Source organism: Notolabrus celidotus, chromosome 12 (assembly GCF_009762535.1).
Source record: "Notolabrus celidotus isolate fNotCel1 chromosome 12, fNotCel1.pri, whole genome shotgun sequence".
Classification (NCBI taxonomy): domain Eukaryota; kingdom Metazoa; phylum Chordata; class Actinopteri; order Labriformes; family Labridae; genus Notolabrus; species Notolabrus celidotus.
In genome coordinates, this window is record NC_048283.1 from 8,903,086 (window position 1) to 8,927,517 (window position 24,432).

Genomic DNA, 24,432 nt, shown 5'->3' on the forward strand with positions numbered 1-24,432 from the left:
CTGTGTGTGAGCATGTAACCTTATGTGTTTCATATGTCTGGTTGTTTTTTTGTCAGCTGGTATAGTCCCATGGTAAATATAGCTTGAGAAGATTTCATGCTATGGGACCATAGACTGTATAAATAATGGACGTAGTATCCGTGATGTCACCCATCTGTTTCTAAAGCACTGTTTTGAAGCCAATCGTCGGTGGGAGCCATATTGGAAATGCTGAACTAAAACTAACTTCCGTCGAGCTAGTGTGAGGTAAAGAGGCGGGCTTTGAGCCTCCTAGCCAACAGCTACAGTGTTCCCACCTGTCAATCAAGTCAGCTGTGCCTGTCATAGTTAATATCATGAAATTGCTATTATGAAAAAATTCACCCCCGTACCTAGGGATGGGTATTGCAAGCCAAGATACTATTCGATAATCATTGGCATCTATTCAACAACTATTCGAAAAATCCCCCCCCCACACACACACACACACCCAGACCTGTCCTGTTAACCTGTCCCGCGGCGTTGCGTGTCTGTTTACATTTTACAGTCATGCTAAGTCTCTGGAAATACCAAGCGGCAACCTCCGGTCTAAAAGTATGAGTCCAATGGAGAAGTGCTAAAAACTGTAGTTCTTCGAGGATCCGCTTGAGGCTGGCTCAGGAAGTACCGGAAACCACATACACACCAATTCAAAAAAGCCGACCTTTACAGCAGAAATAAACATGTTTACAGCCTGGTACAAAAGACAAGTGTAGTCTGGATAGCTCATTTCTCGATCAGCACACTGTACGGGGGGGGGGGGGGATTTTTTCATAACGCTGCAATTTCAAAGATATTGAGATTACGAGTCTTCCAATGAGAGGCACAGCTGACTTGATTGACAGGCGGGAAAACTGTAGCTGTTGGCTAGGAGGAGGATTGAAGTCCGGCTCTTTACGTCACAATTGTTCGACAGCAGCAACATGGCTCCCGCCGAGGATTGGCCTCAAAACAGTGCTTCAGAAACAGATGGGTGACGTCTTCTTTTGCTATCTAATGCAGTTAGCATCCTTCTTCTTCTGTTACTTAATGCGGTTAGCAAACAGCTTTAAGACGCGCTATTGCCACCGTCTGGCGGGAATACCGTATTACAGCCGGTCACCGGTAAAAATGATGAAAAATTGTACTTTAAAATGAGAAATGATTCACAGTAACTCTTTGATTTCTACAAAGTGAACAAATATTTGAATATTCCAAAATCATTGCCCATCCCTACCCCGTACAGTGTGTGCCGATCGAGAAATGAGGTATCCAGACTACACTCACTTTTTAGTACCAGGCTGTAAACATGTTTATTTCTGCTGTAAAGATCGTCTTTTTTGAATTAGTGTGTATGTGGTTTCCGGTGCTACCGGAGCCATACTCAAGTGGACACTGGAGGAACTGCATTTTTTAACACTTCCACATTGGCTTCAATTCTCACGGCCAGATATTGCCGCTTGGAGGCAATACAGCCAGGATTACTCACCATGATAATTAAAATCCTATTATAAAAGTCTTCCCCTGTGAGAGGATTCAGGCTGTGTGTGAGCATGTAACCTTATGTGTTTCATATGTCTGTGTGTGTTTTTGTCAGCTGGTATAGTCCTATGGTAAATATAGCCTGAGAAGATTTCATACTATGGGAAGGATTCTGTTCTTTGAAGTCTCTGTTTACTATTTCTGCACAGATTACAGTTGTCATGTCACCTCACTGTGCATATACAGTGTGTGGCCTTGTGTGTGTGTGTGTGTATAGTTTCATGCCAAACTTTGCAGCAGCTCAATCTGAAGTGTCAAAATCACTGCCTCGTACAGTCAAGTCGTGATCGTTTTGGAATCAAGCTGCAAAGTCTTCCCCTCTAGATTAAAAATAGTGATTCCGGGGACTCCTTTCCAAGCTGAAGTCACTGCAACATGTGAGCCACGCAGCAGATAATTGCAAGAGATTATTTGAATTATGTGGAACTCAGCCAAGATTAGAGTAGGCCACAGACGTGAGGACAAACTAGACGCTTAAAGTTCTGCCCCTGGCATGTGAGCTTGTGGCATTCAAGTAGTCCAAACTGCAGCCCTGACAGCTTGTCATATGAGATCCGTCAACAATCCATGTTTTGCATTCTATTTCCATATTTTCCCCGCGAATCGTCAAGGCCATGGTGTTTGCAGTTAGTCATTTTCCCAGCATCCTAAACACTTTGTCATGTTCTTATTCCAAACAACAGCTTCAAAACCAAAGTCAGCACTTTGTTCATATGCTGGGATTATCAAATGTTTTTTTTTATACATCAGAAGTTGAAATGAGGGTTGCAAGCTTTGACACGCCTGCATAGCCCATGCACCAATCACCAACCCCTTCTGATTTGTTCAAACTCTCTGTGTATGAAGTTGCTGCGAAATCTTGAGAATTTATTATCTGTGTGTAGAAGTGTAGTATGTCATGTCTGTTAGCTCTTTTAATGTTGTGTTAGTAAGTATTGGGTTTACATAGGCTGTCTGGTCTTCTTATGAATGAACAAAGCACATGGGTACATTTCCAGTTAATCTTGTAACTCAGGCAGAAACACATGAGGATCCACAAACATCATTAAGGCCTTGAGCTGTGAATTTCCAGATAAGTCACTCCTTCTTTCCAGATTGTGTTTCTTCCATTCCAGTACTTTAAAAAAAACTTTCCCCATCATTTTCCCAGGGTTCCATCTGATTCCTCGCCTGTCCAGCATCGTGCCAGAGAGCTGCCTCTTAATCACGGTGGGTCTGCTGGTTGGAGGGCTCATCAAACTAGCTGGAGAAAATGTCCCCCCAGTGCTGGACTCCCAGTTATTCTTCCTCTGCCTGCTTCCTCCCATCATCCTGGATGCTGGGTACTTCCTGCCTATCCGTCCCTTCATGGAGAACCTGGGCACCATCCTGATGTTCGCTGTGGTGGGGACCCTGTGGAACGCCTTCTTCATTGGGGGGCTGCTGTATGCCGTGTGTCAGATCCAACCGAACAATCCTAGCCGACTCCACTCATTAGAGCTGCTGCCTTGTCTGCTGTTTGGCTCCATCATCTCAGCTGTAGATCCTGTCGCTGTGCTGGCTGTGTTTGAGGAGATCCACATCAATGAGCTGTTGCACATTCTTGTGTTTGGTGAATCGCTGCTCAACGATGCAGTGACTGTGGTGAGTGACATAAACAGGAAACGGAGCAGGCTTGGTACCAGATTTTGTTTTGATAAGATCCTGTGACAAAGCCTTGTTTCTTTCTTAATGCTCAAATAGAAAAACAGATTGGCTGTAGGCGGGTATCTGCATCTTGACGAAGTTGAAAGTTTGATGTTTATTTTATTATGCTGTAGCGCAGAACAACAATAAAAAGGTGAATACTGTTCTCCTAACACCTAGCAGGTAGGCTGAGCTGTCAGCAAGCTGCCAGTGATCCGCTGACTATCCTGTCACCACGCCATCGTCCCCAGTTCTCAGCACAGCAGCTGTTAGCTGTCCCGCTCCAACATCTACAGTATAAAGTTACCATTGATGCTAGCATTACCTCAGCTAGCACAGCATTCTCCTAAAAGAACACTGTGCCAGATATTTACAATAATACTGTAATATAATACGATGGTACTCTGAATGCTCGTTCACTCTCCAGCTCTTATGTTCGGATGGAGGCTCAGCTTCAGTGCACACTTACATAAGCAGGACGGCACTGCGCTGTCATCAGCAGAGAAAGACCTGCCTGAGCTGTCTCTCTCTCCTTTCATTGATGCTACAAAAAAGAGAGAGAGAGAGAGAGAGAGCGCCCCTGTCTGTCCTGTTACTTGCAGCAAGGGACAAGGGTTGTATTTGGACCTAGAACACTGCGGTTGGGACTCAGGCTTATTGAAAGGTACATGCTGTACCTCCTGAGCTACAAACGCGGCCCTGAGACTGGCAGTTTTGAGTACAGAAGAGCTCATCAGCCTGTCCCGGCATCTAGCCAGGCTACTTATGTAAAATTAATGAAACCTGCTCTTAAAAAAACGTCCATAAAGAGCTGAAAAATACACACAACAGAGTATTTTTGACTTTGGTTGTGGACTTGTGATCTGCCGTGAACTTAAGCCTGTTTAAAGGTAAAAAGTTTGACCTCTCAAGAGGTGGCATCTTCTGTCAGGCACATCCAAATAATCCACAAGGCTTCATCACAAATTATATGTATAACATCCTCTCTTTTCTCTTTATCTCAGTCAACACTCTTTCCCTTTGTTTGCCTGTTCATGTTATTATTCCCTCTATTCCCCCCCCCCCCCCCTCTCTCTTAGGTGTTGTACCACCTGTTCGAGGAGTACTCTGGTAGCGGCGAGGTGACTGTATTGGACTGCTTCCTGGGAGTCATCTCCTTCCTGGTGGTCGCGTTGGGTGGCGTTCTAGTCGGAGCTATATATGGGATCCTGTCCGCCTTCACGTCTCGCTTCACCTCCCACACGCGTGTCATCGAGCCGCTTTTCGTCTTCGTGTACAGCTACATGGCCTACCTGTCTGCTGAGCTGTTCCACCTGTCAGGCATCATGGCGTAAGTTTGAGGGGTTAGGGGTTAGATAAAGATAGAGTTAGAGAGACAGAGACCAAGAAAACAAGGCATTTCTACTTTCTATCTCTAATGCTGTCATCGAGCCACCACATTGTACTGCACATTGAGGTATATTACATCCTACTAGTGTTTTGTTTTTCCAAAATAATAATGATAATAATAATTCATTTTATTCATAGGTGCCTTTCTGGACACCCAAGGTCACCTTACAACATAGCAATAATAAAAGCAACACCCAACAGTAAATGAATACATACATTAGAATAAAGAATACAATACTAGAAAAATGAAAGGGGGAGGGGAAGTCATTCCTGTCCCAAAGAGACAGATTAGAGTGAGTATGCTTGGTGGAAAAGGTGACTTTTTTGGCGGGATTTGAAGGTGGTGGGAGAGGTGGAATTTTGTACGTCCAGGGGGAGAGAGTTCCAGAGGCGGTGGGCCAAGCGGCTGAAGGCTCTCAACCCCATGGTGGTCAAGTGAGCAGGTGGGAGGGTGAGTTGGGTGAAAGTGTTGCCCCATCTCTAATCTTTAAGTTCTAGACTAATTTAATTACATTTTTCCTTCAGTGCAACCACGAGGAGAACAAGTTTTAAATATTTCATTTATTTATTTTATTGAATGCTTTGGTTTACACATATACTGTACGTCTTGAGCTCATGACATTTTCATTTCTCTGACTTTGAACTGAACTCAGGATTGCTTCATTCTTATTTCGGCTTGCATGTGAAGAGGTCAGAGCCTTCACACAGCCCCTTTGTGCTGCAGTGCTTAGATCAACAAGTCCCATGAATGTTTGTTAAATATGTCTGTGTTGACTAAACCTTCCAAACATTTCAAACAAAAATAATATTTGATAGTTTGCTAATTACAAAGATGACTAGTGCCTTTTATTGAAGGTTGAAAAAAACAGTACTAACCTTTGAGTGTCAGTGTCTTCTTCAGAGTCAGTGAATCACAAAGTCAATTCATCAACTCATATTATGCTGAAGCACAGTGGATCACTCTAGCTCTTTTAACATCCTGATGTTTTGTAGGCATACATTTCTTCATCTGAAACAGCTTTTCATGGGAACCAGACAAGCTGAACTCATGGTCTAAAGCAGGTTATAAAGAGATCCATTGTGCAGACTCCTGTTTGCATTCAGACTGAATCTGAAGTTGAAAAAACGAAACAAAATCAACAGCGACAAGTACAACAGCAAGTACTTCACACTATTCGATACAATGCTATGCTTTGCTATAGTACACTGTACTATGCTATACTATGCAATGCTATACTATACTCTTCTAAACTATACTATACTAAACTAAACTACACTATACTATACTAAAATATGCTATGCTACACTATACTATGCTATACTATACTAAACTATACTATGCTATACTATGCTATGCTATACTATACAAAACTATACTATGCTATACTATGCTATCCTATACTATACTAAACTATGCTATGCTACACTATACTATACTATGGTATACTATGCTATACTATACTATGCTATACTATACTATGCTATACTATGCTATACTATGCTATACTATACTAAACTATGCTATGCTATACTATACTAAACTATGCTATGCTACACTATACTATACTATGGTATACTATGCTATACTATACTATGCTATACTATACTATACTATGGTATACTATGCTAAACTATACTATACTAAACTATACTATGCTATACTATGCTATACTATACTAAACTATGCCATGCTACACTATACTATACTAAACTATACTATGCTATACTATACTAAACTATACTATGCTATACTATACTATGCTATACTGTACTAAACTATACTATGCTATACTATGCTATGCTATACTATACTAAACTATGCTATGCTACACTATACTATACTATGCTATACTATGCTATACTATATTATGCTATACTATACTATACTATGGTATACTATGCTAAACTATACTATACTAAACTATACTATGCTATACTATGCTGTGCTATACTATACTAAACTATGCCATGCTACACTATACTATACTAAACTATACTATGCTATACTATACTATGCTATACTGTACTAAACTATACTATGCTATACTATGCTATGCTATGCTATACTATACTATACTAAACTATGCTATGCTACACTATACTATACTATGCTATACTATGCTATACTATACTAAACTGTACTATACTATGCTATACTATACTATACTAAACTATACTATACTATACTATGCTATGCTATACTAAACTATACTATGCTATGCTACACTATACTATACTATGCTATACTATACTATGCTATACTATGCTAAACTATACTATACTATACTAAACTATGCTATGCTACACTATACTATACTATGGTATACTATGCTATACTATACTATACTAAAATATGCTATACTATACTATACTATACTATACTATACTATACTAAACTATGCTATACTATACTAAACTATGCTATACTATACTAAACTATAGTATAACACTGATGGATTTGGAGTGAGAGCTTTCATACATGAACAGGCTTTACAAAGGTAGTCTTCCCTGTCCGCTCTGTGGTAGGTGTCAAATACTCCAGCTGTTTCAGGGACTGCCCTCTTGTATCACATGTTGTTAATCTAGAGTTCGTCCTGCAGTGATGAGATGTCATGGTCTACATCAACATCCCCCTTGCACAGAAGATCTATTTCCGTCACCCCTCATGGCAGTAACTCAACAGTACAGCTTGGCAGATTACTCTCCCTGTAACAGGTCATGGAATGAATTCTGTTCATCTCACAGAGCCTACATCAAGCCTGATTTTATTGGCATTCCTGTGTTCTCTCAGGTGCTGTTTCTCATCAGCTCTCCCGCCAGAAAATATTACTCCATTTTCAGTTTTAAGGTGTGAGGTGTTATTAATGTGGCAGACATGAGGTGATGAAATATTGAGTCGCACCGCTGAGTCTGGGTTGAAGGATGTTTGTACTCAAGGACAAAAGCAAGTTGCTGTCTTCTTGAAGCTTGAACCAAAAACTGGATTAGTCAAAGCATTTTATTTTCATATAATTTGTTATAAGGGAATAATTGAGTAGCTTACTCTTTCATCCTTCACTGTAAAACCTATATGAACATGCAGGAGGAAACAGGATGGTTGCATACAGTTAATTCCTGGTCCCACATGTTTGACAGAAAACCACTGAAATAGAGAAGTAGTCACCAGACATAAATGGAGATGTTTTGTTAGTGTCACATGTTTCTAACCGTTTTGATCAAACACTGCGTCTTCCTGTACCGTGTAAATGTATCCTACTTCATTTAAACCATTAAATCAACACGTGTTTTGTTCAAAAGCCTCCAATACAAACAAATTTAAGGGGTCGATTAAATAGAATTTTGTTGGACAGGTTAGAATTATATTCTTTATTAATGCTTAATAAGCATTTTCATCTTTTCTGTCCAGGTTAATATCATGTGGAGCAGTGATGAGACCATATGTGGAGGCCAACATATCCCACAAGTCCCATACGACCATCAAGTACTTCCTGAAAATGTGGAGCAGCGTCAGCGAGACACTGATCTTCATCTTTCTGGGCGTGGCGACGGTGGATGGCCCACATGACTGGGACTGGTTGTTCGTCACCGTCACTGTCATCCTGTGTCTGGTGGCTCGGATCATAGGTCAGCTTCTTTTTTTTCCACATGTTCCTCTCCTCTCAGGCGTACTGTGTGAATGGGTAGAAACTGACACGGTGTAAAAGAAGAAGTATGTTATGTAAGAGGTTTTGGAGCTTAGTTCATACTGGTCTTTGTAATAATGAGTCAGTTTATGTTTCACGACATGACAACTTCTTTTAAAAGGACAAACATGTATTTTAGTTCTCTTTGAAGTCAGTTTAATTCACACGTTATAAATGTCTGTGTGAACCTTGAGATCTTGTTCTCATAAAGGGAACTCCGAGTGCAGACAGGCGGTAATGTTGCCATCGTGTTTCATCACACAGCTAACACATGAACCTCGGCAAATGATTTCCATGTTGACTTCAGGCTGTCATAAGTCCCTGTGTTGATGATTTGTCATTCTGAAGTGATGAGTGTTTTTGGAAAGAGGTAATCAAAGTGAAAGAATGATTAGGTGTGATCAGTCATGCTGAGATTGCGTATATATTTAGCATCTGATGTTATGAGCAAAAATGCTCTGTGTGACTGCCTTGTTACCGTCAGTGATCAATCGGATCATGCATATCTGCGCTGCTCTAACTCAGCTGTAAAATCTTGCAGGTTCAAATCTGACCTGCAGCACCTTCCAAACTCTCTCTCTTTCCTGTTTCCTTCTCTATCCAGTGACTTATCCTTTCACTAAATGCACACAGAAGCCCTTCAAATACAGGGCTATTACACAGCGTTTGCAGGTTTAGCTTGTTTTTGCATACTGTAAATCACATATTTCTTGTAGAACAGCCAACTACTCCCCAAAATAAATTTATTTTTTGTCTCCAGGGCAGCAATCCATTTCCATTTAGTGCAATGCCATATTAAAAAACAAGATTTAAACATTCTTTTTGACATTAAAACACCAGATGATTGATATAATATATGAATATGGTGTCGCAGTCGAGTGGCAACCTCCGGTCTCAAAATATGAAGCACATGAGAAAGTGTTATTAACTGCAGTTCAGCAAGCGTCTGTTTTAGGCTGGCTGCAGCAACACCAGAAACCACATACACACCAATTTAAACATGTTTACAGCCTGGTTCAAAAAACAGTTTAGGTCAAAGTAGCTAATTTCTCTATCAGCCCACACTGTACAGGGGGGGTGGATTTTTTTCTAATACAACAGTTCAGAAAATATTAAGACACTTTTTTATGACTTTTACCCATTTAAGGATATGACTGACTTGATTGACAGGTGGGAACACTGTAGCTGTTGGCTAGGAGGCTCAAAGCCCGCCTTTTTACCTCACACTAGCTTGACTGAAGTTAGGTTGAGTTCAGCATTTCCAATATGGCTCCAGCTGACCATTGGCTTTAAAACAGCCCTCAGGAACAGATGGGTGACGTCACGGATACTACGTCCATTAAATATACAGTCTATGGTTACGGTGCATTTCTGTGGAAGAAGACAGATTGATTGGTTAACTCTGTGATGGTCTGTCAAGCAAGTCTTGCTCCGACCAAGCGGCAAACCTCCGGTCTCAAACTATGAAGACCATGCGGAAGTGTTATAAACTGCAACACATCGAGAATCCGCTTGAGGCTGGCTGCAGAAACACCGGAAACCACATACACATGAATGGGAAAAAGACGATCTTTGCAACATTAATAAACATGTTTACAGCCTGGTTCAAAAAACGGCTTGGCCCTACAAAGCTAATTTCTCTAATGGCACACACTGTATGGGGGTGAATTTTTTTTAACGCGAGGGTTCAGAAAATATTAAGTTTACAAGTTTTTGCCCAAATAAGGACATGACTGACTTGACTCCCGGTCGGGAACACATAGCTGTTGACTAGGAGGCTCAAACTCCGCTTCTTTACGTCACACTCTGCCTGGTTGAGTTCCGCATTTCCAATATGGCTGCCGCCGTCGATTGGCTTCAAAACAGCGCTCAGGAACAGATGGGTGACGTCACAGATACTACGTCCATTATTTATACAGTCTATGGCTCCGACCCAACAATAAACAATGCTATTGTTGGTGTACAATGCTTACATGCACCTACTCACGTCACTTCAGAGTACTTTCTTGTGGTCAAAATCGGCCTTGAATGAAGATGTCCCTTGTCTACACTCATTGAGTAATCTCTGCCTTCTTTAACAGCCCAGAGAGAAAGCACTAAATACTCAATCATACTCCTAAACATATAAGCACACTCTGACCTTCGTGTCTCCACATTGTCCTCTACAGGTGTCTACGGTCTGACCTATGTGATCAACAAGTTCAGGATTGTCAAGCTGACAAACAAGGACCAGTTCATCATCGCCTATGGTGGCCTGCGAGGGGCAATCGCCTTCTCCCTCGGCTTCCTGCTGAAAGAGGAACACTTCCCCTTGAGAAACATGTTCCTCACTGCCATCATCACTGTCGTCTTCTTCACCGTCTTCGTTCAGGTGAGAGTAACCATGTTGAAGTGGTTGTGTCTTATGCATTTTTCATGCATATCAATACACTTACTAAAGTAATCTGTCTCACGTCACCTTTTTAATCAACCAATTCAATGAAACATAGTTATTGATGTTCCTGCTCATCATGCAGAGGATCACACATCAAATAAACACTCGTATAATTCCTCAGTGGTTACTTCTTGGTCTCTGTAGGTTTTTTGAAGTAAACAACTCCAGCAAACTGTCACTTCAGCTTCAGCTCCTCAGTCCACTGACAGACAAACACGCAGCTGTGCTAATTCATGCATCAAACACAAAACACACGCAGGAGGGATAATACGTTTGGTTTATGTGGAAATACATTTGTGAAACCTGAACACAAGAGTAAATAAAGGTAAGACGAGGACAAGCAGGCAGTGATTGCACAGTTAACACATGTTGCAGATTCAAATACTGTGTCCTGTCGGATGAACCCATGTTCAAGTTAAACTGCAGGAAGATTCTTGGAAGTGAGTTGGACGCGGAAAGGAAACAGCTAAAATAAAACCCAGAAGACATCTTCTTCTTCTTTTTTTTCTCCTCAGAGGCTAGATTAGAAACATGTTTTATTCATGCTGCTGCAGTGATGCTGAGTGAGATACAGAGCAGGAGAGGGAGAGTAGAGGCCTCTTTCACCTGCAGTGTTCAGTGCAAGTATGTACAAAAAAAAAGGAATTTAATGCTTGTGTTTATTTTGAAGAGAAAGTCTGGATGAGGTCAAGTGACGTCTTAAGCACTCAAAGTAAGCTTATGGTTAATTTCAGAGATAAAGTTTTGAAATATTCATATGAGGAAACATTTGGTAGCTAGCATATTGCTTCAACATCCCTGGTTTGGTTTCATTCAGCAGCTTTGTTTGGATGTCACAACTCCTTCCCCTCACTGCCTGTTTTCTTAAAGGTGACTTATTTTGCTCTTTTTCATCAAAATATATTGGTCTAAAAGGTCCACAAAACATGTCTTTAAAGTTTATTGCTCAAAAAAACACTTTGAAATCAGATTTTGGCATGCCTGTAAACCCCTCCTTTTTCAGCCCTGCTCAGAACAGGCTGTTTTCTGTGTTTGTGTCTTTAAATGAGAATGAGCTCTCTGACCACACCCCCTCCAGAAGTGGATGTGGCCTCGGCTGTCCAGCACGTTGATCTAATGTTTACATGTTGGCTGAATGGACACACTGCTTACAGACCCACGTTACTTCAACCCTCTGAATTTGATCCAGAATGATTGGTCACAGATTTAGTGATTCTTGTTGTTTTATCTGTCAGTATGTCGACGTGTGTCTTGGTACACAGCGACGAACATGTAGCTATGTGGCTATGCTAACTAGCGCTAGCACTTTTCCATGATAAATAAAAATCATCCACTAGATCTTCAAATCTGCAGACGTGGGGAGTAAAACCGACCTTTGTGTTTATTAAGACAGCCTACAACTAGCATACCTCCCTCCTAAGCTCCTTGTTAGCACACATGTGTGCAGGTAATGAAAAATGGAGGAGGACTTGAGTTGTATTTTATACAGTCTATGGGCTGAACAAGCTCCAAGCTCTGACTTCTGTTAAAGACTGGATGGCCTTATGACGTATGAAAAACACGGAAGTCTGAAACGGCTCATTTCAGCACACATTTACAGAATGGTGGAGAAATCAGAACAGGGGCAGAATGGATTTTTTTCATTTTCGGGGGGTTTGTAGACATGCCAGGGACACATATTTCAGGTAGAGAACCATTAAAAAGTCGATTTTGCATGATATGTCACCTTTAAAGAGTTTTCACTTCAAAATGTCCAATAAAGGCACAAAGTCCACAAAGGCGCCTTACAAAATGTCATGTTAGCAGTGTTTTACTGCTAATTATGTATGTTGATTAATTTTACATTCCTAGAATACAATTTGTTTGTTTTGTCTGTATCCAAACATCTTCACAAGCCCTGAAAGATCCCTTGTGCTTACTCATGTAAGAGACTATACCGCTGCTGGATGACTAAACAACCTGTAATTAGAAGGATGTCTTGTTCTGTTCCAACATGTTTTTAGTTGCACTCATTAGCCCTGAAGTGCGACTTGTACATTCTACATAACTTTATAACATAAACATTTCATTTGATAAGATAAAGATAATAATCGTAGTCATGGAGACGTCATGTGTGATAAAAAAAATTTGCATTTGTATTCAAATGAGCATGAGATGAGTTATCAAAGAGCAGGAATCTTCATCCATTCACTGCATGTTATTACAGTAAACCAGATGACCAGTTTAATCTCTTTAAGGAGCAGAATGATACTCTTGAGTATTCAAGTACAGACAGGAATACACACACTCACACACACATACAGTACACAACTTGTTATAATCCACCAGTAGCCAAACATCAGACCAATGTTTGACTCTTAAGTTCCTGTTGTTGTGGGATCTTTTTCCTAATCCTGTTGATGAGTGACCGTGTGATTAAACATGAAGATGATTCTTGCAAAACAGCAGTGGAGTCTAGTTTGAGACACAAATTGAGCATGGCGTTAGTTCAGGCAGGCCACGAAGTCAAGCTCGGCTCACAGTACATCCGCTGCTCTTAACGCCAGACCCTATCCTGTCCAATTGGCAAATGGCAAAATGGATGTTTTCTTTAAACTGCTTTATCCTGCCTCCCACTTCCACATCCACTTCAGCACCTCCTCTTAGGCTTTAACCAGTGTTATTGTCCCTGATGCCTGCTCTGTTCTGTACCCAGAGTGGTCTTTGCTGCTGCTCTCCCTTCTCTCCCTTCAAATGAATGAGGGAGACAGAGTTTTTGACTTACAGTTGTGCTTGTAAGTTTACATACCCTGGCAGAATGTATGGTTTCTTTGGTAGTTTCTGTTGTCATTATGATATAAAAAGAGTAAATACAGTTGTTTGATAAAAAAATTCTTCTCCCAACCACTAACCATGATTGAAAAAAAAAGTGTTTCTCTTATAATTCATATTCTCTGAAAATTGGCCAAAAAAAATCACAAATTCTGCCAAGGTAGCACAACTGTATACCGCAGCCAGCCACGAGTGGGAGCAGTTTTTGTGGCAGCCTCACTTCTTAAGATGACATCCATTTTATATACAGTCTATGGTTCTGACACCCTGTATTATAGTAGGACAGTTCTTGTTACGAGACCAGTGTGTTTTCTGTCACACACCTGGGATACTGTCGTGAGACTGTCAGACAACAGGTGGCATGGTTGACCTGCCCTTTCAGGTAGGACGACCAAATCTCTATAAATCAGCTGACAGACAAGTCACAACAACATCGCCTGACTCTGGAGCACCGGTGGCCTAGCGAGGCCCCTCATACTGGAGCTACAGTCCTTGTCGCAGAGATCACCGGTTCACCTCCCGGCCGCGACCATCGCTGCATATCTTCCCCCACTCTCTACTCCCCACATTTCCTGTCTCTCTCCAGGGCCAAAAAACCCCAAAATATAAACTTAAGAAAAAAATAAGAAATACCCCTTCCTCTGTCTGGACACAACATCAAAGTGGAAACAGGTCAGGATTTCCCTGAAGCTGAATTTGTTATTGCAGGAAACATCCCTTCATAAAAAGTCTGCAAGGGCTCAACAGAAGCACTACACTGTTTAGTTTTGTGTTGTTATTTGTTGAGAGTTTTGAATCTGTAATTTCCCATGAGATCTGCTCCTCAGAAACTAGGCAAGAAATTTACAGTTACAGATGTACTGCAACATGGATGTTTGGAAATGTGTGAGTACCTTCTGTGTTTGTTAATCAACCATTACAAAATGTGCCATGATGAAGGGAAGTGAGATACTACTGAGCCTATGTTTGACCTCTGTGAGAAAACACAACCGCTGTAGCTTTAACTGCAAATAGTCTTTAAGGTCATACAAACCAGGACAGGTGAGAAAGATGTCACCATCCAAGAATGAAGAGTTGATGTGTTCAGGATGAATGAAGCACAGATGAAAGATGTGTGAAGCTCTTTTTTTGAGCTGTGTTTGTGTTCTGCTGCTGCACAAAGAGGGTAATTAGGGCTGCAGTTCAGGTCAACAGGTGTGAAGCGGTGACTCATGTTTCGCTTCTCTCATCCATCTTGCAGGGTATGACCATCAAACCGCTCGTGGAGCTGCTGGCAGTGAAGAAGAAACAGGAGGCTAAACGCACGATCAATGAGGAAATACACATCCAGGTACACATCTTTTCCTCTCGGCTAACCACAACTTGCAATGTCAGAGGAGTGATTTATTTTATTGTTTAAACCTATTTGAACTACCTCAGATTCTTTTGTATGCAGATGATGAGTGAAATATCAGCCTGTCTGTTTGAATGAATGAATGAATGAATGAATGTGATTCTTCCAAATTCACCAACTTCCTGTTTTGTCTACCTGTTAACTACAGCAGTGTTTTCTCACTTCCTGTTGTTTTTATACATCTACAAACTATATCTAACAATACCGTGTTAACATTTCTACAGCAAAGCATCTGCACACAACATATTTTTTTGGACATCTCATTGATTTTCTGATTGTGTTTCACATTCCTGTCAGTTGGTGCGTTATATAAAAAGTGACATCCTCTTCCAGTAAAAAGCCTCAGAGGTCGTTTGGTTCATCAAACTTTAAACACTGCTGCCACCTACTGGCTGTGTGGTGCTACTTCATGTCCTATACTTGAAGCTGTGCTGCTACAGCAGTCCAAAGATTGGAAAATAACTGACAGTTTTATTGCTCAATTTCCCAACAGCGAAGAGTTTAGCCATCAAGCTATAAACTAAAGATACTAAGACGCCCCAACACACACACAAACACACACACACATACAGATACAGAGCTCCTTCCATCCACATTTAAAGGTACTCAAACACATCCATGTCTCACCACCATGATCTACGAGCACTTTTGTAAAGCTTCCTATATATCTTACAGATACACACACACACACACACACACACACACACACACACACACACACACACACTCATAGAGCCATCTCTGGGGTGCTGCAGTAAGTCACCTGTGCTGGAGGCTACAAGAACAAACTGTCCTAATGGCCTCTCCTCCACAGTGAAACAGCCGTGAAGGAGCAAAGAGCTGGCTGAAGACATTTGTACTTTGCTGTTTCTCACAAATGAAGTGCTCCCCAGTCAGTCCTCCAGTTTGGAGGCTATGATTGAATTTATTTTGGTGCGCAGCAAAGGCGGGCTATCAATCCCACCTGTAATAAAATGCTGCAGATATTTTCTAGCACCTTGAAGCGGCTGTAGTGGGAGTAACAGGAAAACACAGGACTGTACTGTTACATAATTACATGATGCATAAAGTAACAATGGTATTTAACTATGTAGATGGTTTCATATGATGGTCTTGTATGGATATTTTTCTCTAACAGGTTTATCACATTTAAAGGAGAGATCTTTTTTGGAAGGGAGGCCTGGTTAGGAGCAGCAGCAGCACAGTTTGAATCAGAATCAGAAATACTTTATTCATCCCGGGGGAAATTTAGGTCACAACAGTTGCTCTGATACACAATAAAGCACAATAAAGGGGACGTTGTCGTCGGGATGTCCTGATGCAGCCACGTTTCTGTAAAGCACATTATGCTGCATTCCCGAAACTTCGTCTGACTTCTGGGTAGTCCTCCTTTTGCTTTGCCAGAGATCTCACGTTGCCCATGATGACAGAGGAGAGACACGGCTTGTATCTCATCTTCATAAACCTCCTTCTCCTTATACCACCAGCTCTCCTCCCTTGTAGCTCAGTGCCTCCTCTGCGTCCTGAATCTCCAGAGTTCTGTAGGAATATCCAGCAGTTTGGTCGATGAGCCGGCTGGCTTCAGCACAACCAGCTGAGCCCGGGTGTAAACAAAGCAGAGTTGCCTGGTTACAGAAATGCGATTAAAAGTTAAAGTACGGGAGTCCTTTGTGAAGAACGGTTCTCAAGTCTCACCAATGGTAAGATAGAAGAGGTCACAACTTTCAAAAAGTGAGCAAGAAACGACAAGAAGAATTAACGAACAGGAGCAACTGCATACACGGCTTTATTATTATTTATAATAAATGATCAATCATACAGAACTTAGGGAAAAAAAATATCAGCACCAACACAAAGCTGGACTAGACATATAAGATTCCATTTTAGTTTCAAAAACATCAGTCTGTAGTTTTTTCCAGGATATCAGAACAGCTCTGAAAAAGAACGGTGCTTTGAAAAATAAGGCATCCATTGTGACATTTTCATTGGATTTACACAGATCCAAGATGTTTAAAAGATGAAAGATGAAACACAAAGCTAGTTTGAAAAGTAAGTAACATCCTCAAACGTCACTCCCCATCTCACCACCTCAGATCATCAGATGCAAATCTCCTGTCCCCTATCACCAAGTCCAAGCACCGCACCTTGGGGGACAGAGCCTTTGCCATCGCTGCCACGGCTCTCTGGAACTCTCTCGCTCCACACATCCGCAACTCTGACTCATTTCAATTATTCAAAAACCACCTCAAGACCTACCTGTTCAAAAAAGCATACAACACATGACCTCTAACCCCGCCCCACCTCTGTCCTTGTTCTGTTTTATTTTTACTTGAACTTTGAGTATTCAGAAAAGCACTAGATAAATCCTATGAATTGTTATTGTTATTACTATTAGTAGCTCGGTCCATAGGGACTTGGCTTGGGAACCGGAGGGTCACTGGTTCAAGTCCCAGTATGGATGGAGTTTGGCACATCAACCTGGTGGCACTGGTCGATGGCAGCTTCCTCACTCTGACATCTCTCCATAGCATAGATTGTATATGTGTATATATCAAACTATGTGTGTGTAGCATGAACACGAAAAAAGAAAACAAGTGAAATCCAAATGGGGATTAATAAAGTATGTTTACCCTGTAGCACACAGCAGCCTGTAAACATGTCTCTTTATAAGTAACAACTGACATATCCAGTATATCCAGTGTAATCCAGCATTAGATTAAGTAAGAAGAGATTTAATCCCTCTGTTTCCATACCGTTCCCCCCGTTAAGCCTCTTTTAGCATCAACACTGTAACTTTTCACACTCCCTTCCCTTCTCCACCCTGCCCCCACACTGTCGGTCAGCCTCTCCATAAGTCAGTCTCCTCTGACACACCACACGTAAATTCCATGGCTCCACTGCGCTTAATGACTTGTTCCCATAGTAACGCTGCCTGTCAGACTGTCATCTGCAGTCTTAGTCAGAACAGCGGGGTGACCTGCGGCCTGGTGAAGTCTGAAAAATAAGTGCATCAGTAAGTTTCTCTGCTCCTTTGAGCGGGGCGTGCTGCCGCTGTCAATAAACACTGAACAATCAATCATCTGCACGCTGCTGCTGCTGCTGCAGGCTGTTCTCTCCCATGACTTCCATTATAAAGCGTGTCACCTGCTGTTGATGATAATGATGTTTGCAGCCAAACTGTGAGAATTGGTTACTCTCTTCAAGGGAAATATATCAGATGCAGCTGAGTGTTGTCTGTGTAAGAGTCATGCTTAATAACACTGTGAGTCATAATTACAGCTTCTTCTCCAGAATACAAATAATCCCCTTTTTTCTTCCAGAACTGCAGCTTTATGTTTAATTAATTCTGTTGTTTTTTTAATTCTGAGGGACAGATCTAAGAGCTTGTTCAATCTTGAGTTTGCCTCTCTTTTAAAAACGACTTCCTGCTTTTTCCCTCTCAGTTCCTCGACCACCTACTGACGGGGATAGAGGACATCTGTGGACACTATGGACACCACCACTGGAAAGACAAGTATGGATTTCACCGCTTTGTGACATTTAAATGTGTGATCATTAGAGACTGTTTGCTAAATCGCACTCGTGAAGTTTAAATTGAGGATAACAAGTTGCCTATCACTGAGGGAAACTTGTAATTCTTTGAGCTTCACATTGAAAAGGTCATTCATTCATTTTCTGAACACACAAAAACTGTTAATACATGTTGAGTTATTCTCCTCTGATTTTCTTAATGTCTTCAACATCTCCCCTCTCTCTTGTCTTCTTCCCTCCTCGTCTCTCTTTCGCTCTCTCCATCCCCCCTCCCCCTTCCCTCCAGACTGAACCGCTTCAACAAGAAGTATGTGAAGAAGTGCCTGATAGCAGGCGAGCGCTCCAAGGAACCGCAGCTCATCGCCTTCTACCACAAGATGGAGATGAAACAGGCCATTGAGATGGTGGAGAGCGGAGGGGGTGTCAAGCTGCCTTCCAATGTGCCTTCCACTGTGTCCATGCAGTGAGTACTCAGTCCTCTTACTGAAGCAATCACACTCAGGGTGTCAGACTCTCAAGGCTCTAGTCCTTAAATCTACAAACAGTACTCCTTTTGTCCACATGGGGGCAGTAGAAACAAGCTCTCAAAACAACTTTGACAGAAATAGTCTGACCTTTAAAGGTAAAATGGCTCACTTGTTAGCAAACAGAAGCTTGTTTTCACATCCAGCAGTTATGGAGCAACATTAGCATTCTCTCTGAGTTTTTTGTGACCTGTCTGATATTCATTTAGCTCTAACTAGGTTTCTAAGCTGTATCAACTCATGGGGAAAACATCAGGCTTTTAGCTCTTAAAAGCTCCACTGTGCTCACAAGGTCTGTGGCTGTGTCTCTGAGCTGTTGGGTGCTGAACAGGCAGTGAGCAGTGGGCTTTTAGGGCTGTTTTTCTCAGACAGAGTGTACAGCTGTGAAAGCTTTGAGAGTAAACTGAAACAGGAACAACGCAAGGATGAAATGAAACACCCTGAACCTTTGTGGATCTGAGCGGGGCAGATTCAAGAGGAAATCCTTAATCCTTTATCAGTTTGACACACTTTATTAAATATATGCTAGCTGTAACGATATAATAATAATAATGTTAATAATAATGTTAATAATAATAATAATAATAATAAGAAGAAGAAGAAGAAGAAGAAGAAGAAGAAGAATGATGATGATGATGATGATGATGATGAAGATGAAGATGATGATGATGATGATGATGATGATGATGATGATGATGATGATGATAATAATAATAATAATAATAATAAACAGCCCCCGGCAACCCGGAACAGGAGAAGCGTCCAAGATAATGGATGGATAATAATAATGTTAATAATAATAATAATAATAATTATAAGAATAATAATATTAATAGTTGTTATTATTATTTTAATGATAATGATAATAAGAATAATAAGAATAACAATAATAATAATAATAAGAAGAAGAATGATAATGATGCTAAAAAAATAATGCTAATAATAATATAATGGTTATTATTACTATGATTATTATAATAGTAATAAGAGTGATAATATTTTTTTTCATTATAATTATTATAAAAGTTATACGTGTGATGATAATAATCATAATAATAATAATAATAGTAATAATAATAATAGTAATTATAATAATGATGATAATAATTATAATAGAAGTACTACCATTGATAATGATAAAATAATGATATTCATCATCAAAATTATAATAATAATTATCAGCCCCCCCCCCCCCCCCCCCCCCCCCCCCCCCAGCGACCCCACGGGGATAAGCGTTCAAGATAATGGATGGATGGATGGATGGAGAATAATAATAATAATGATTATCATAATAATAATAAGAAACTTTATTTATAGAACACTTTTTAAAAAGGGTTACAAAGTATTTTACAAATGATAAAAGAAGAGCAAATTACAGACAAAAAAATAATAATAGAAGAGAAATGTGAGGAATACATTGAGTAAAATAATTTTACGCAGCATAAGAGCTGCAAAAAGACAGAAAATAACAAGTGAGTAAAAAAGGTATAGCATGACAGATGAAAAGGAATAAAACAAGTAAAAAAACTGAAACCAACAACAATAAAATACATCAAACAAAGTTAGGAGAGTAAAACTAACCGAAGATAAGAGGGTAAAAGGGAAAATATAAAAATATAAAATCCTGTCTTTGATACGGTTTAAAACAGAATAAAAGCAGCGTATAGAGCATTAAAACACGCTCAGATAATTTCCTCTAAAATTAAAATGTATATTTTTTCTTACCAAAACCGATCCCAACACTCTGAAGAGGAAGTAACAATTTATGATATCTTGTTTCTCATTAACTATACTGCGCCCATCTTCATGTTTAGCGTGAAGGTATGAGAATGGCTTTGACTAATTCCTGAGTTCAGCTGTTTTAGTGTTATTGCAACAAAGTTTGTTGTTATCACTTTCTGGTCATGGTTGATCCACCACGTGGCTAAAAGTCTGAAGGAATCATTTCCCAGTTTGCTTATATGCAGTTACTTTTAAAGGGGCCTGTTATTAGTAGGCACACAGGTCTTATTAACTTCACATCTACAGTGAAGTCTTGGTGTCAGAGTCAAACTCACTTTTCTACACTTACACAGATCCTCAGTTCAGTTCAGACTCGGTGTCATCTCAGTAAAAATGACATTTTGGAAATTCACTACTTTGTTAGACCCAAGATTTAGACTCACTGTCACACAATACTTTCAACAAGTGCAGACAGAAAGTGAAAATGTCAGGACCACCATTTCCAGATTTATTTCACCTGGTCTTCAACAAGAGGCGACGTCTACTGACAGCCCGCTCAGCTGGAAACTTGCTCTGAGTCATCTGATCCTTCAAAAAGGAGGAAACTGGGTTTTAACTTTGCTGATGGACTTCAATGGACTTATCTGTAACTTGTTTCTACTTCTGTGAACACAAACTGATCATCCTCCCCTTTTTGTCCCTGCTTGTTTCTCAGGAACATCCAGCCCAAGAAGGCTCCTGCCGCCAAGCCTGCAGAGAGAGCTCTGCCTCAGCTGCCTAAAGGCCGCGAGGAGGAGATCCGGAAGATCCTGAGGAGTAACCTTCAGAAGACACGGCTGAGGGTAACACTGCTATTTGAATCATGACAAGGGATTATTTCAGGTGTAGTTCTTATTTAGATTGGCTAAAGATTTTACTCTTGCTGTACTGGGACTTCAGAGCATATCACTTTTCAAATTGATTAGTAATTATAAACAAGCTAGTTCCTCTTGCCTTGTAAGCTTAAGTGTATTGATTGTTCCAGAGTTAGAATTAAATCAGTGGCTCTGCTCATATATTAGCTGTTATTGCTTTAATTATAGGGGGCACAGAGAGCACAAGCTCAAGAAGTGACTGTTCCCTTCTACATGAGCAACAATGCCACTGTATTCACTTTTGTACAGATTTCTTATTTGATCATAATCCATCACAACCTTGCTGTAGTGTCTTTTTTTAACCGCCTTCTTGTGATGCACGTGTCCCTCCTCAGCTGCGCTCCTACAACAGACACACCCTGGTGGCTGATCCATTCGAGGATGGTTTCGGTGACCTCCTAATCAAGAAGCAGAAGATTGAGCTGGAGAAGAAGGTACAAAAATCAGCATCGGAGAGAGGAAACACTTTTGATATCAAGAATCAGCGCGAGCCTGATGCGTTGTTTAGATGAATAGTATCGACATCTGGCCTCGGCGTGATTGAACAAAACACATTTTGTTGAGTAGCCAGCACTGAATAGGACATTTTGTAACGCTGGAAGTAGAGTGTGCTCCTCTGGTTTGGTATAAAGTAGAAGCTGTATCACATGCAGCAGTTTTTGATAGATGAGGAGGAAAAAAAACAGCTGCAGAGCAGCTCTCCTCGATTCATAGCACCAGCAGTTAAGTGATTCAGCCAGAATTATGATTTGTGTTCTAATTAGAGTCCACCTTCAGTCTCGTAAATTAATTTTCTCGACACAAATGGAGGCTGATTTATTTGCACGCTCGAGTGGCCTTACAGCAGCACAAACTTCCATTTCATCAGCCTGCAATTACATAATGAAAACAGACTGTTGTTCTGGGGAAGTGGAATGTGCTGAGGCCCACTGTGGACTCGGGAGGATTTCCACAGAGTTTTTCAGAGATACTGATCAATGCTGAACTAACGACTTCTATTAATCCGGATCCAGAGAGAGTATTTAATGTTTCTTCTGTCATTTAAGCTTCATACATTCATGATATTGATGTTTACGGAGGTAAGCTCATATAACTGTTGCATTTATACGATATGGAAACTAAGGATGGGCAATGATTCTTGAAAATTTGTTCACTTTGTAAAAATCGAAGAGTTACTTCAGATATTTTCTCATTTTAAAAGTACAGTTTTCATCGTTTTTACCGATGCCTGGTTGCAATACAGTATTCCCGCCAGACGGTGGCTATAGAGTGTCTTAAAGCTGCTTGCTAACCACATTAAGTAACAGAAGAAGTTTAGTGCTTACTGCATTAAATAGCAAAAGAAGAAGAAAACATTAGCAACAGTCCCTGAGATTTTCTCTGTTTCTGAATCTCACACTACTACACGTATTTCCAGAATTTGAGCATGGCTGTAAATTGTAAACACACACGCCACACTGCGTCACAGAAACACCAACATAAAGATCGAGACAGACGCTGTCAGTGCCCGCTGCTAGTAGCTAGGGATGCACCGATCCAATCCTGGTATCGAATATCGGCTAGATTGGATATCGGTGACAAGGGGCCGATATATAGCGCCGATCCATATGACATCTATTCTTCTCAGTTCTATGCTTTTCTGTGTTCACAGTATCTATTGGTTGTTGTGATTAACTCACCAGACTGCTGGTACTCATTTATAATCTCTTGAATAATGATACTGTCAGTTTACAGTGTGTGTGTGTGGGATGGGGATTATTGGAATAACCGTCGAAAAGATGCCAATGATCATCGAATAGTATTTCGACTTGAAATGTCCATCCCTAATGGAAACAAACGTCCTGTGTTTTTCTAGATTAAGGACATGAGTAACTACCTGACGGTGCCCGCTGCTCCTCCAGACTCCCCGACCATGTGCAGAGCCAGACTGGCCTCAGGTAAACACATCCATCTCAGCTCCAGCCGAATGCAAACACTTGATATTTACCACCATTTTTACTGAAAGGCACCACCACGAGACACAACAGGACAAACTCACCCTGTCACTAATGGCACCCACAGGGATCAGACATCAACACTGTAGAGAGCACTTGCTACTTTTTCACCAGCCTCAGATATTTCCCCCACCCTCTGATGGAAATATGTGTGCACGTTGCCACGGCCCGGCATGTAAACCAGTGTGTGGTTTTTATTTTAGGCAAAGATACTGATTTCAAACCTGCTCAGCAGCAGAAAGGGAGCAAACTCTGCCCAGGTATGTAGCGAGTGTAGAGGAGATTCCTTTGTGATAACCCAGCAGAGCCTAACATGCATGTATCAATCATTTTGCTTGTTAACATCCATTAACTGATCATCACTAATGAGGGGTGTGACATGACATGATCGCTGGAGCTAAATCAGATGATTTACCGCCGTTGAAGTCTTGCTGTTTACAGCCGAGCATGACGTGTTTATGAGATCTCATCTTGTGTTTTCAGATTGAAACCAGTATGATTGTTGTTGCTGCAGCATGAGTTGCATCTTAAAGCATTGTGATGTATTTTGCATATTTATTATTGTGTTGTGTGAAATATTTGGAAGTGTCTTGCAGCCTCCTGTGGTCCAGTTTGTTCAGTGGTTGCCCTTCATATTTGTTGATTGCAGTCTCCTGCACCCTAATGTACGGTGGCCCTGAGAGCTCACAGCACTGCAACTTAAGAAAACACATGCAAAAAGACACAACACAAGCAAATTAAGAAAACATCTTCATCAATTTGACAAAACATGCACAGCATTTAGAAAACTCGCTGCAAAGATCACAACACAACGGAAGTGTTTCCAGAAGACA

General features: G+C 40.8%; 1 protein-coding gene across 2 annotated transcripts in view; it reads left to right on the forward strand.

The window, feature by feature from the left end:
* slc9a1a (solute carrier family 9 member A1a) overlaps positions 1-24,432 on the forward strand; it is a 48,173-nt gene that overhangs the window by 17,263 nt on the left and 6,478 nt on the right. Inside the window, exons 2-12 of one of the 2 annotated variants that reach the window (XM_034697701.1) lie at positions 2,690-3,162; positions 4,284-4,534; positions 8,000-8,217; positions 10,445-10,647; positions 14,762-14,851; positions 18,358-18,428; positions 18,732-18,908; positions 21,407-21,533; positions 21,941-22,039; positions 23,461-23,542; positions 23,803-24,092. In XM_034697701.1, the coding sequence (XP_034553592.1) occupies positions 2,690-3,162; positions 4,284-4,534; positions 8,000-8,217; positions 10,445-10,647; positions 14,762-14,851; positions 18,358-18,428; positions 18,732-18,908; positions 21,407-21,533; positions 21,941-22,039; positions 23,461-23,542; positions 23,803-23,867 (1,856 nt within the window). In that variant the 3' untranslated portion in view covers positions 23,868-24,092. Of the gene's footprint in view, positions 1-2,689; positions 3,163-4,283; positions 4,535-7,999; positions 8,218-10,444; positions 10,648-14,761; positions 14,852-18,357; positions 18,429-18,731; positions 18,909-21,406; positions 21,534-21,940; positions 22,040-23,460; positions 23,543-23,802; positions 24,093-24,432 lie in introns of those variants that run through there. The other variant, XM_034697700.1, reaches the window with a different exon arrangement.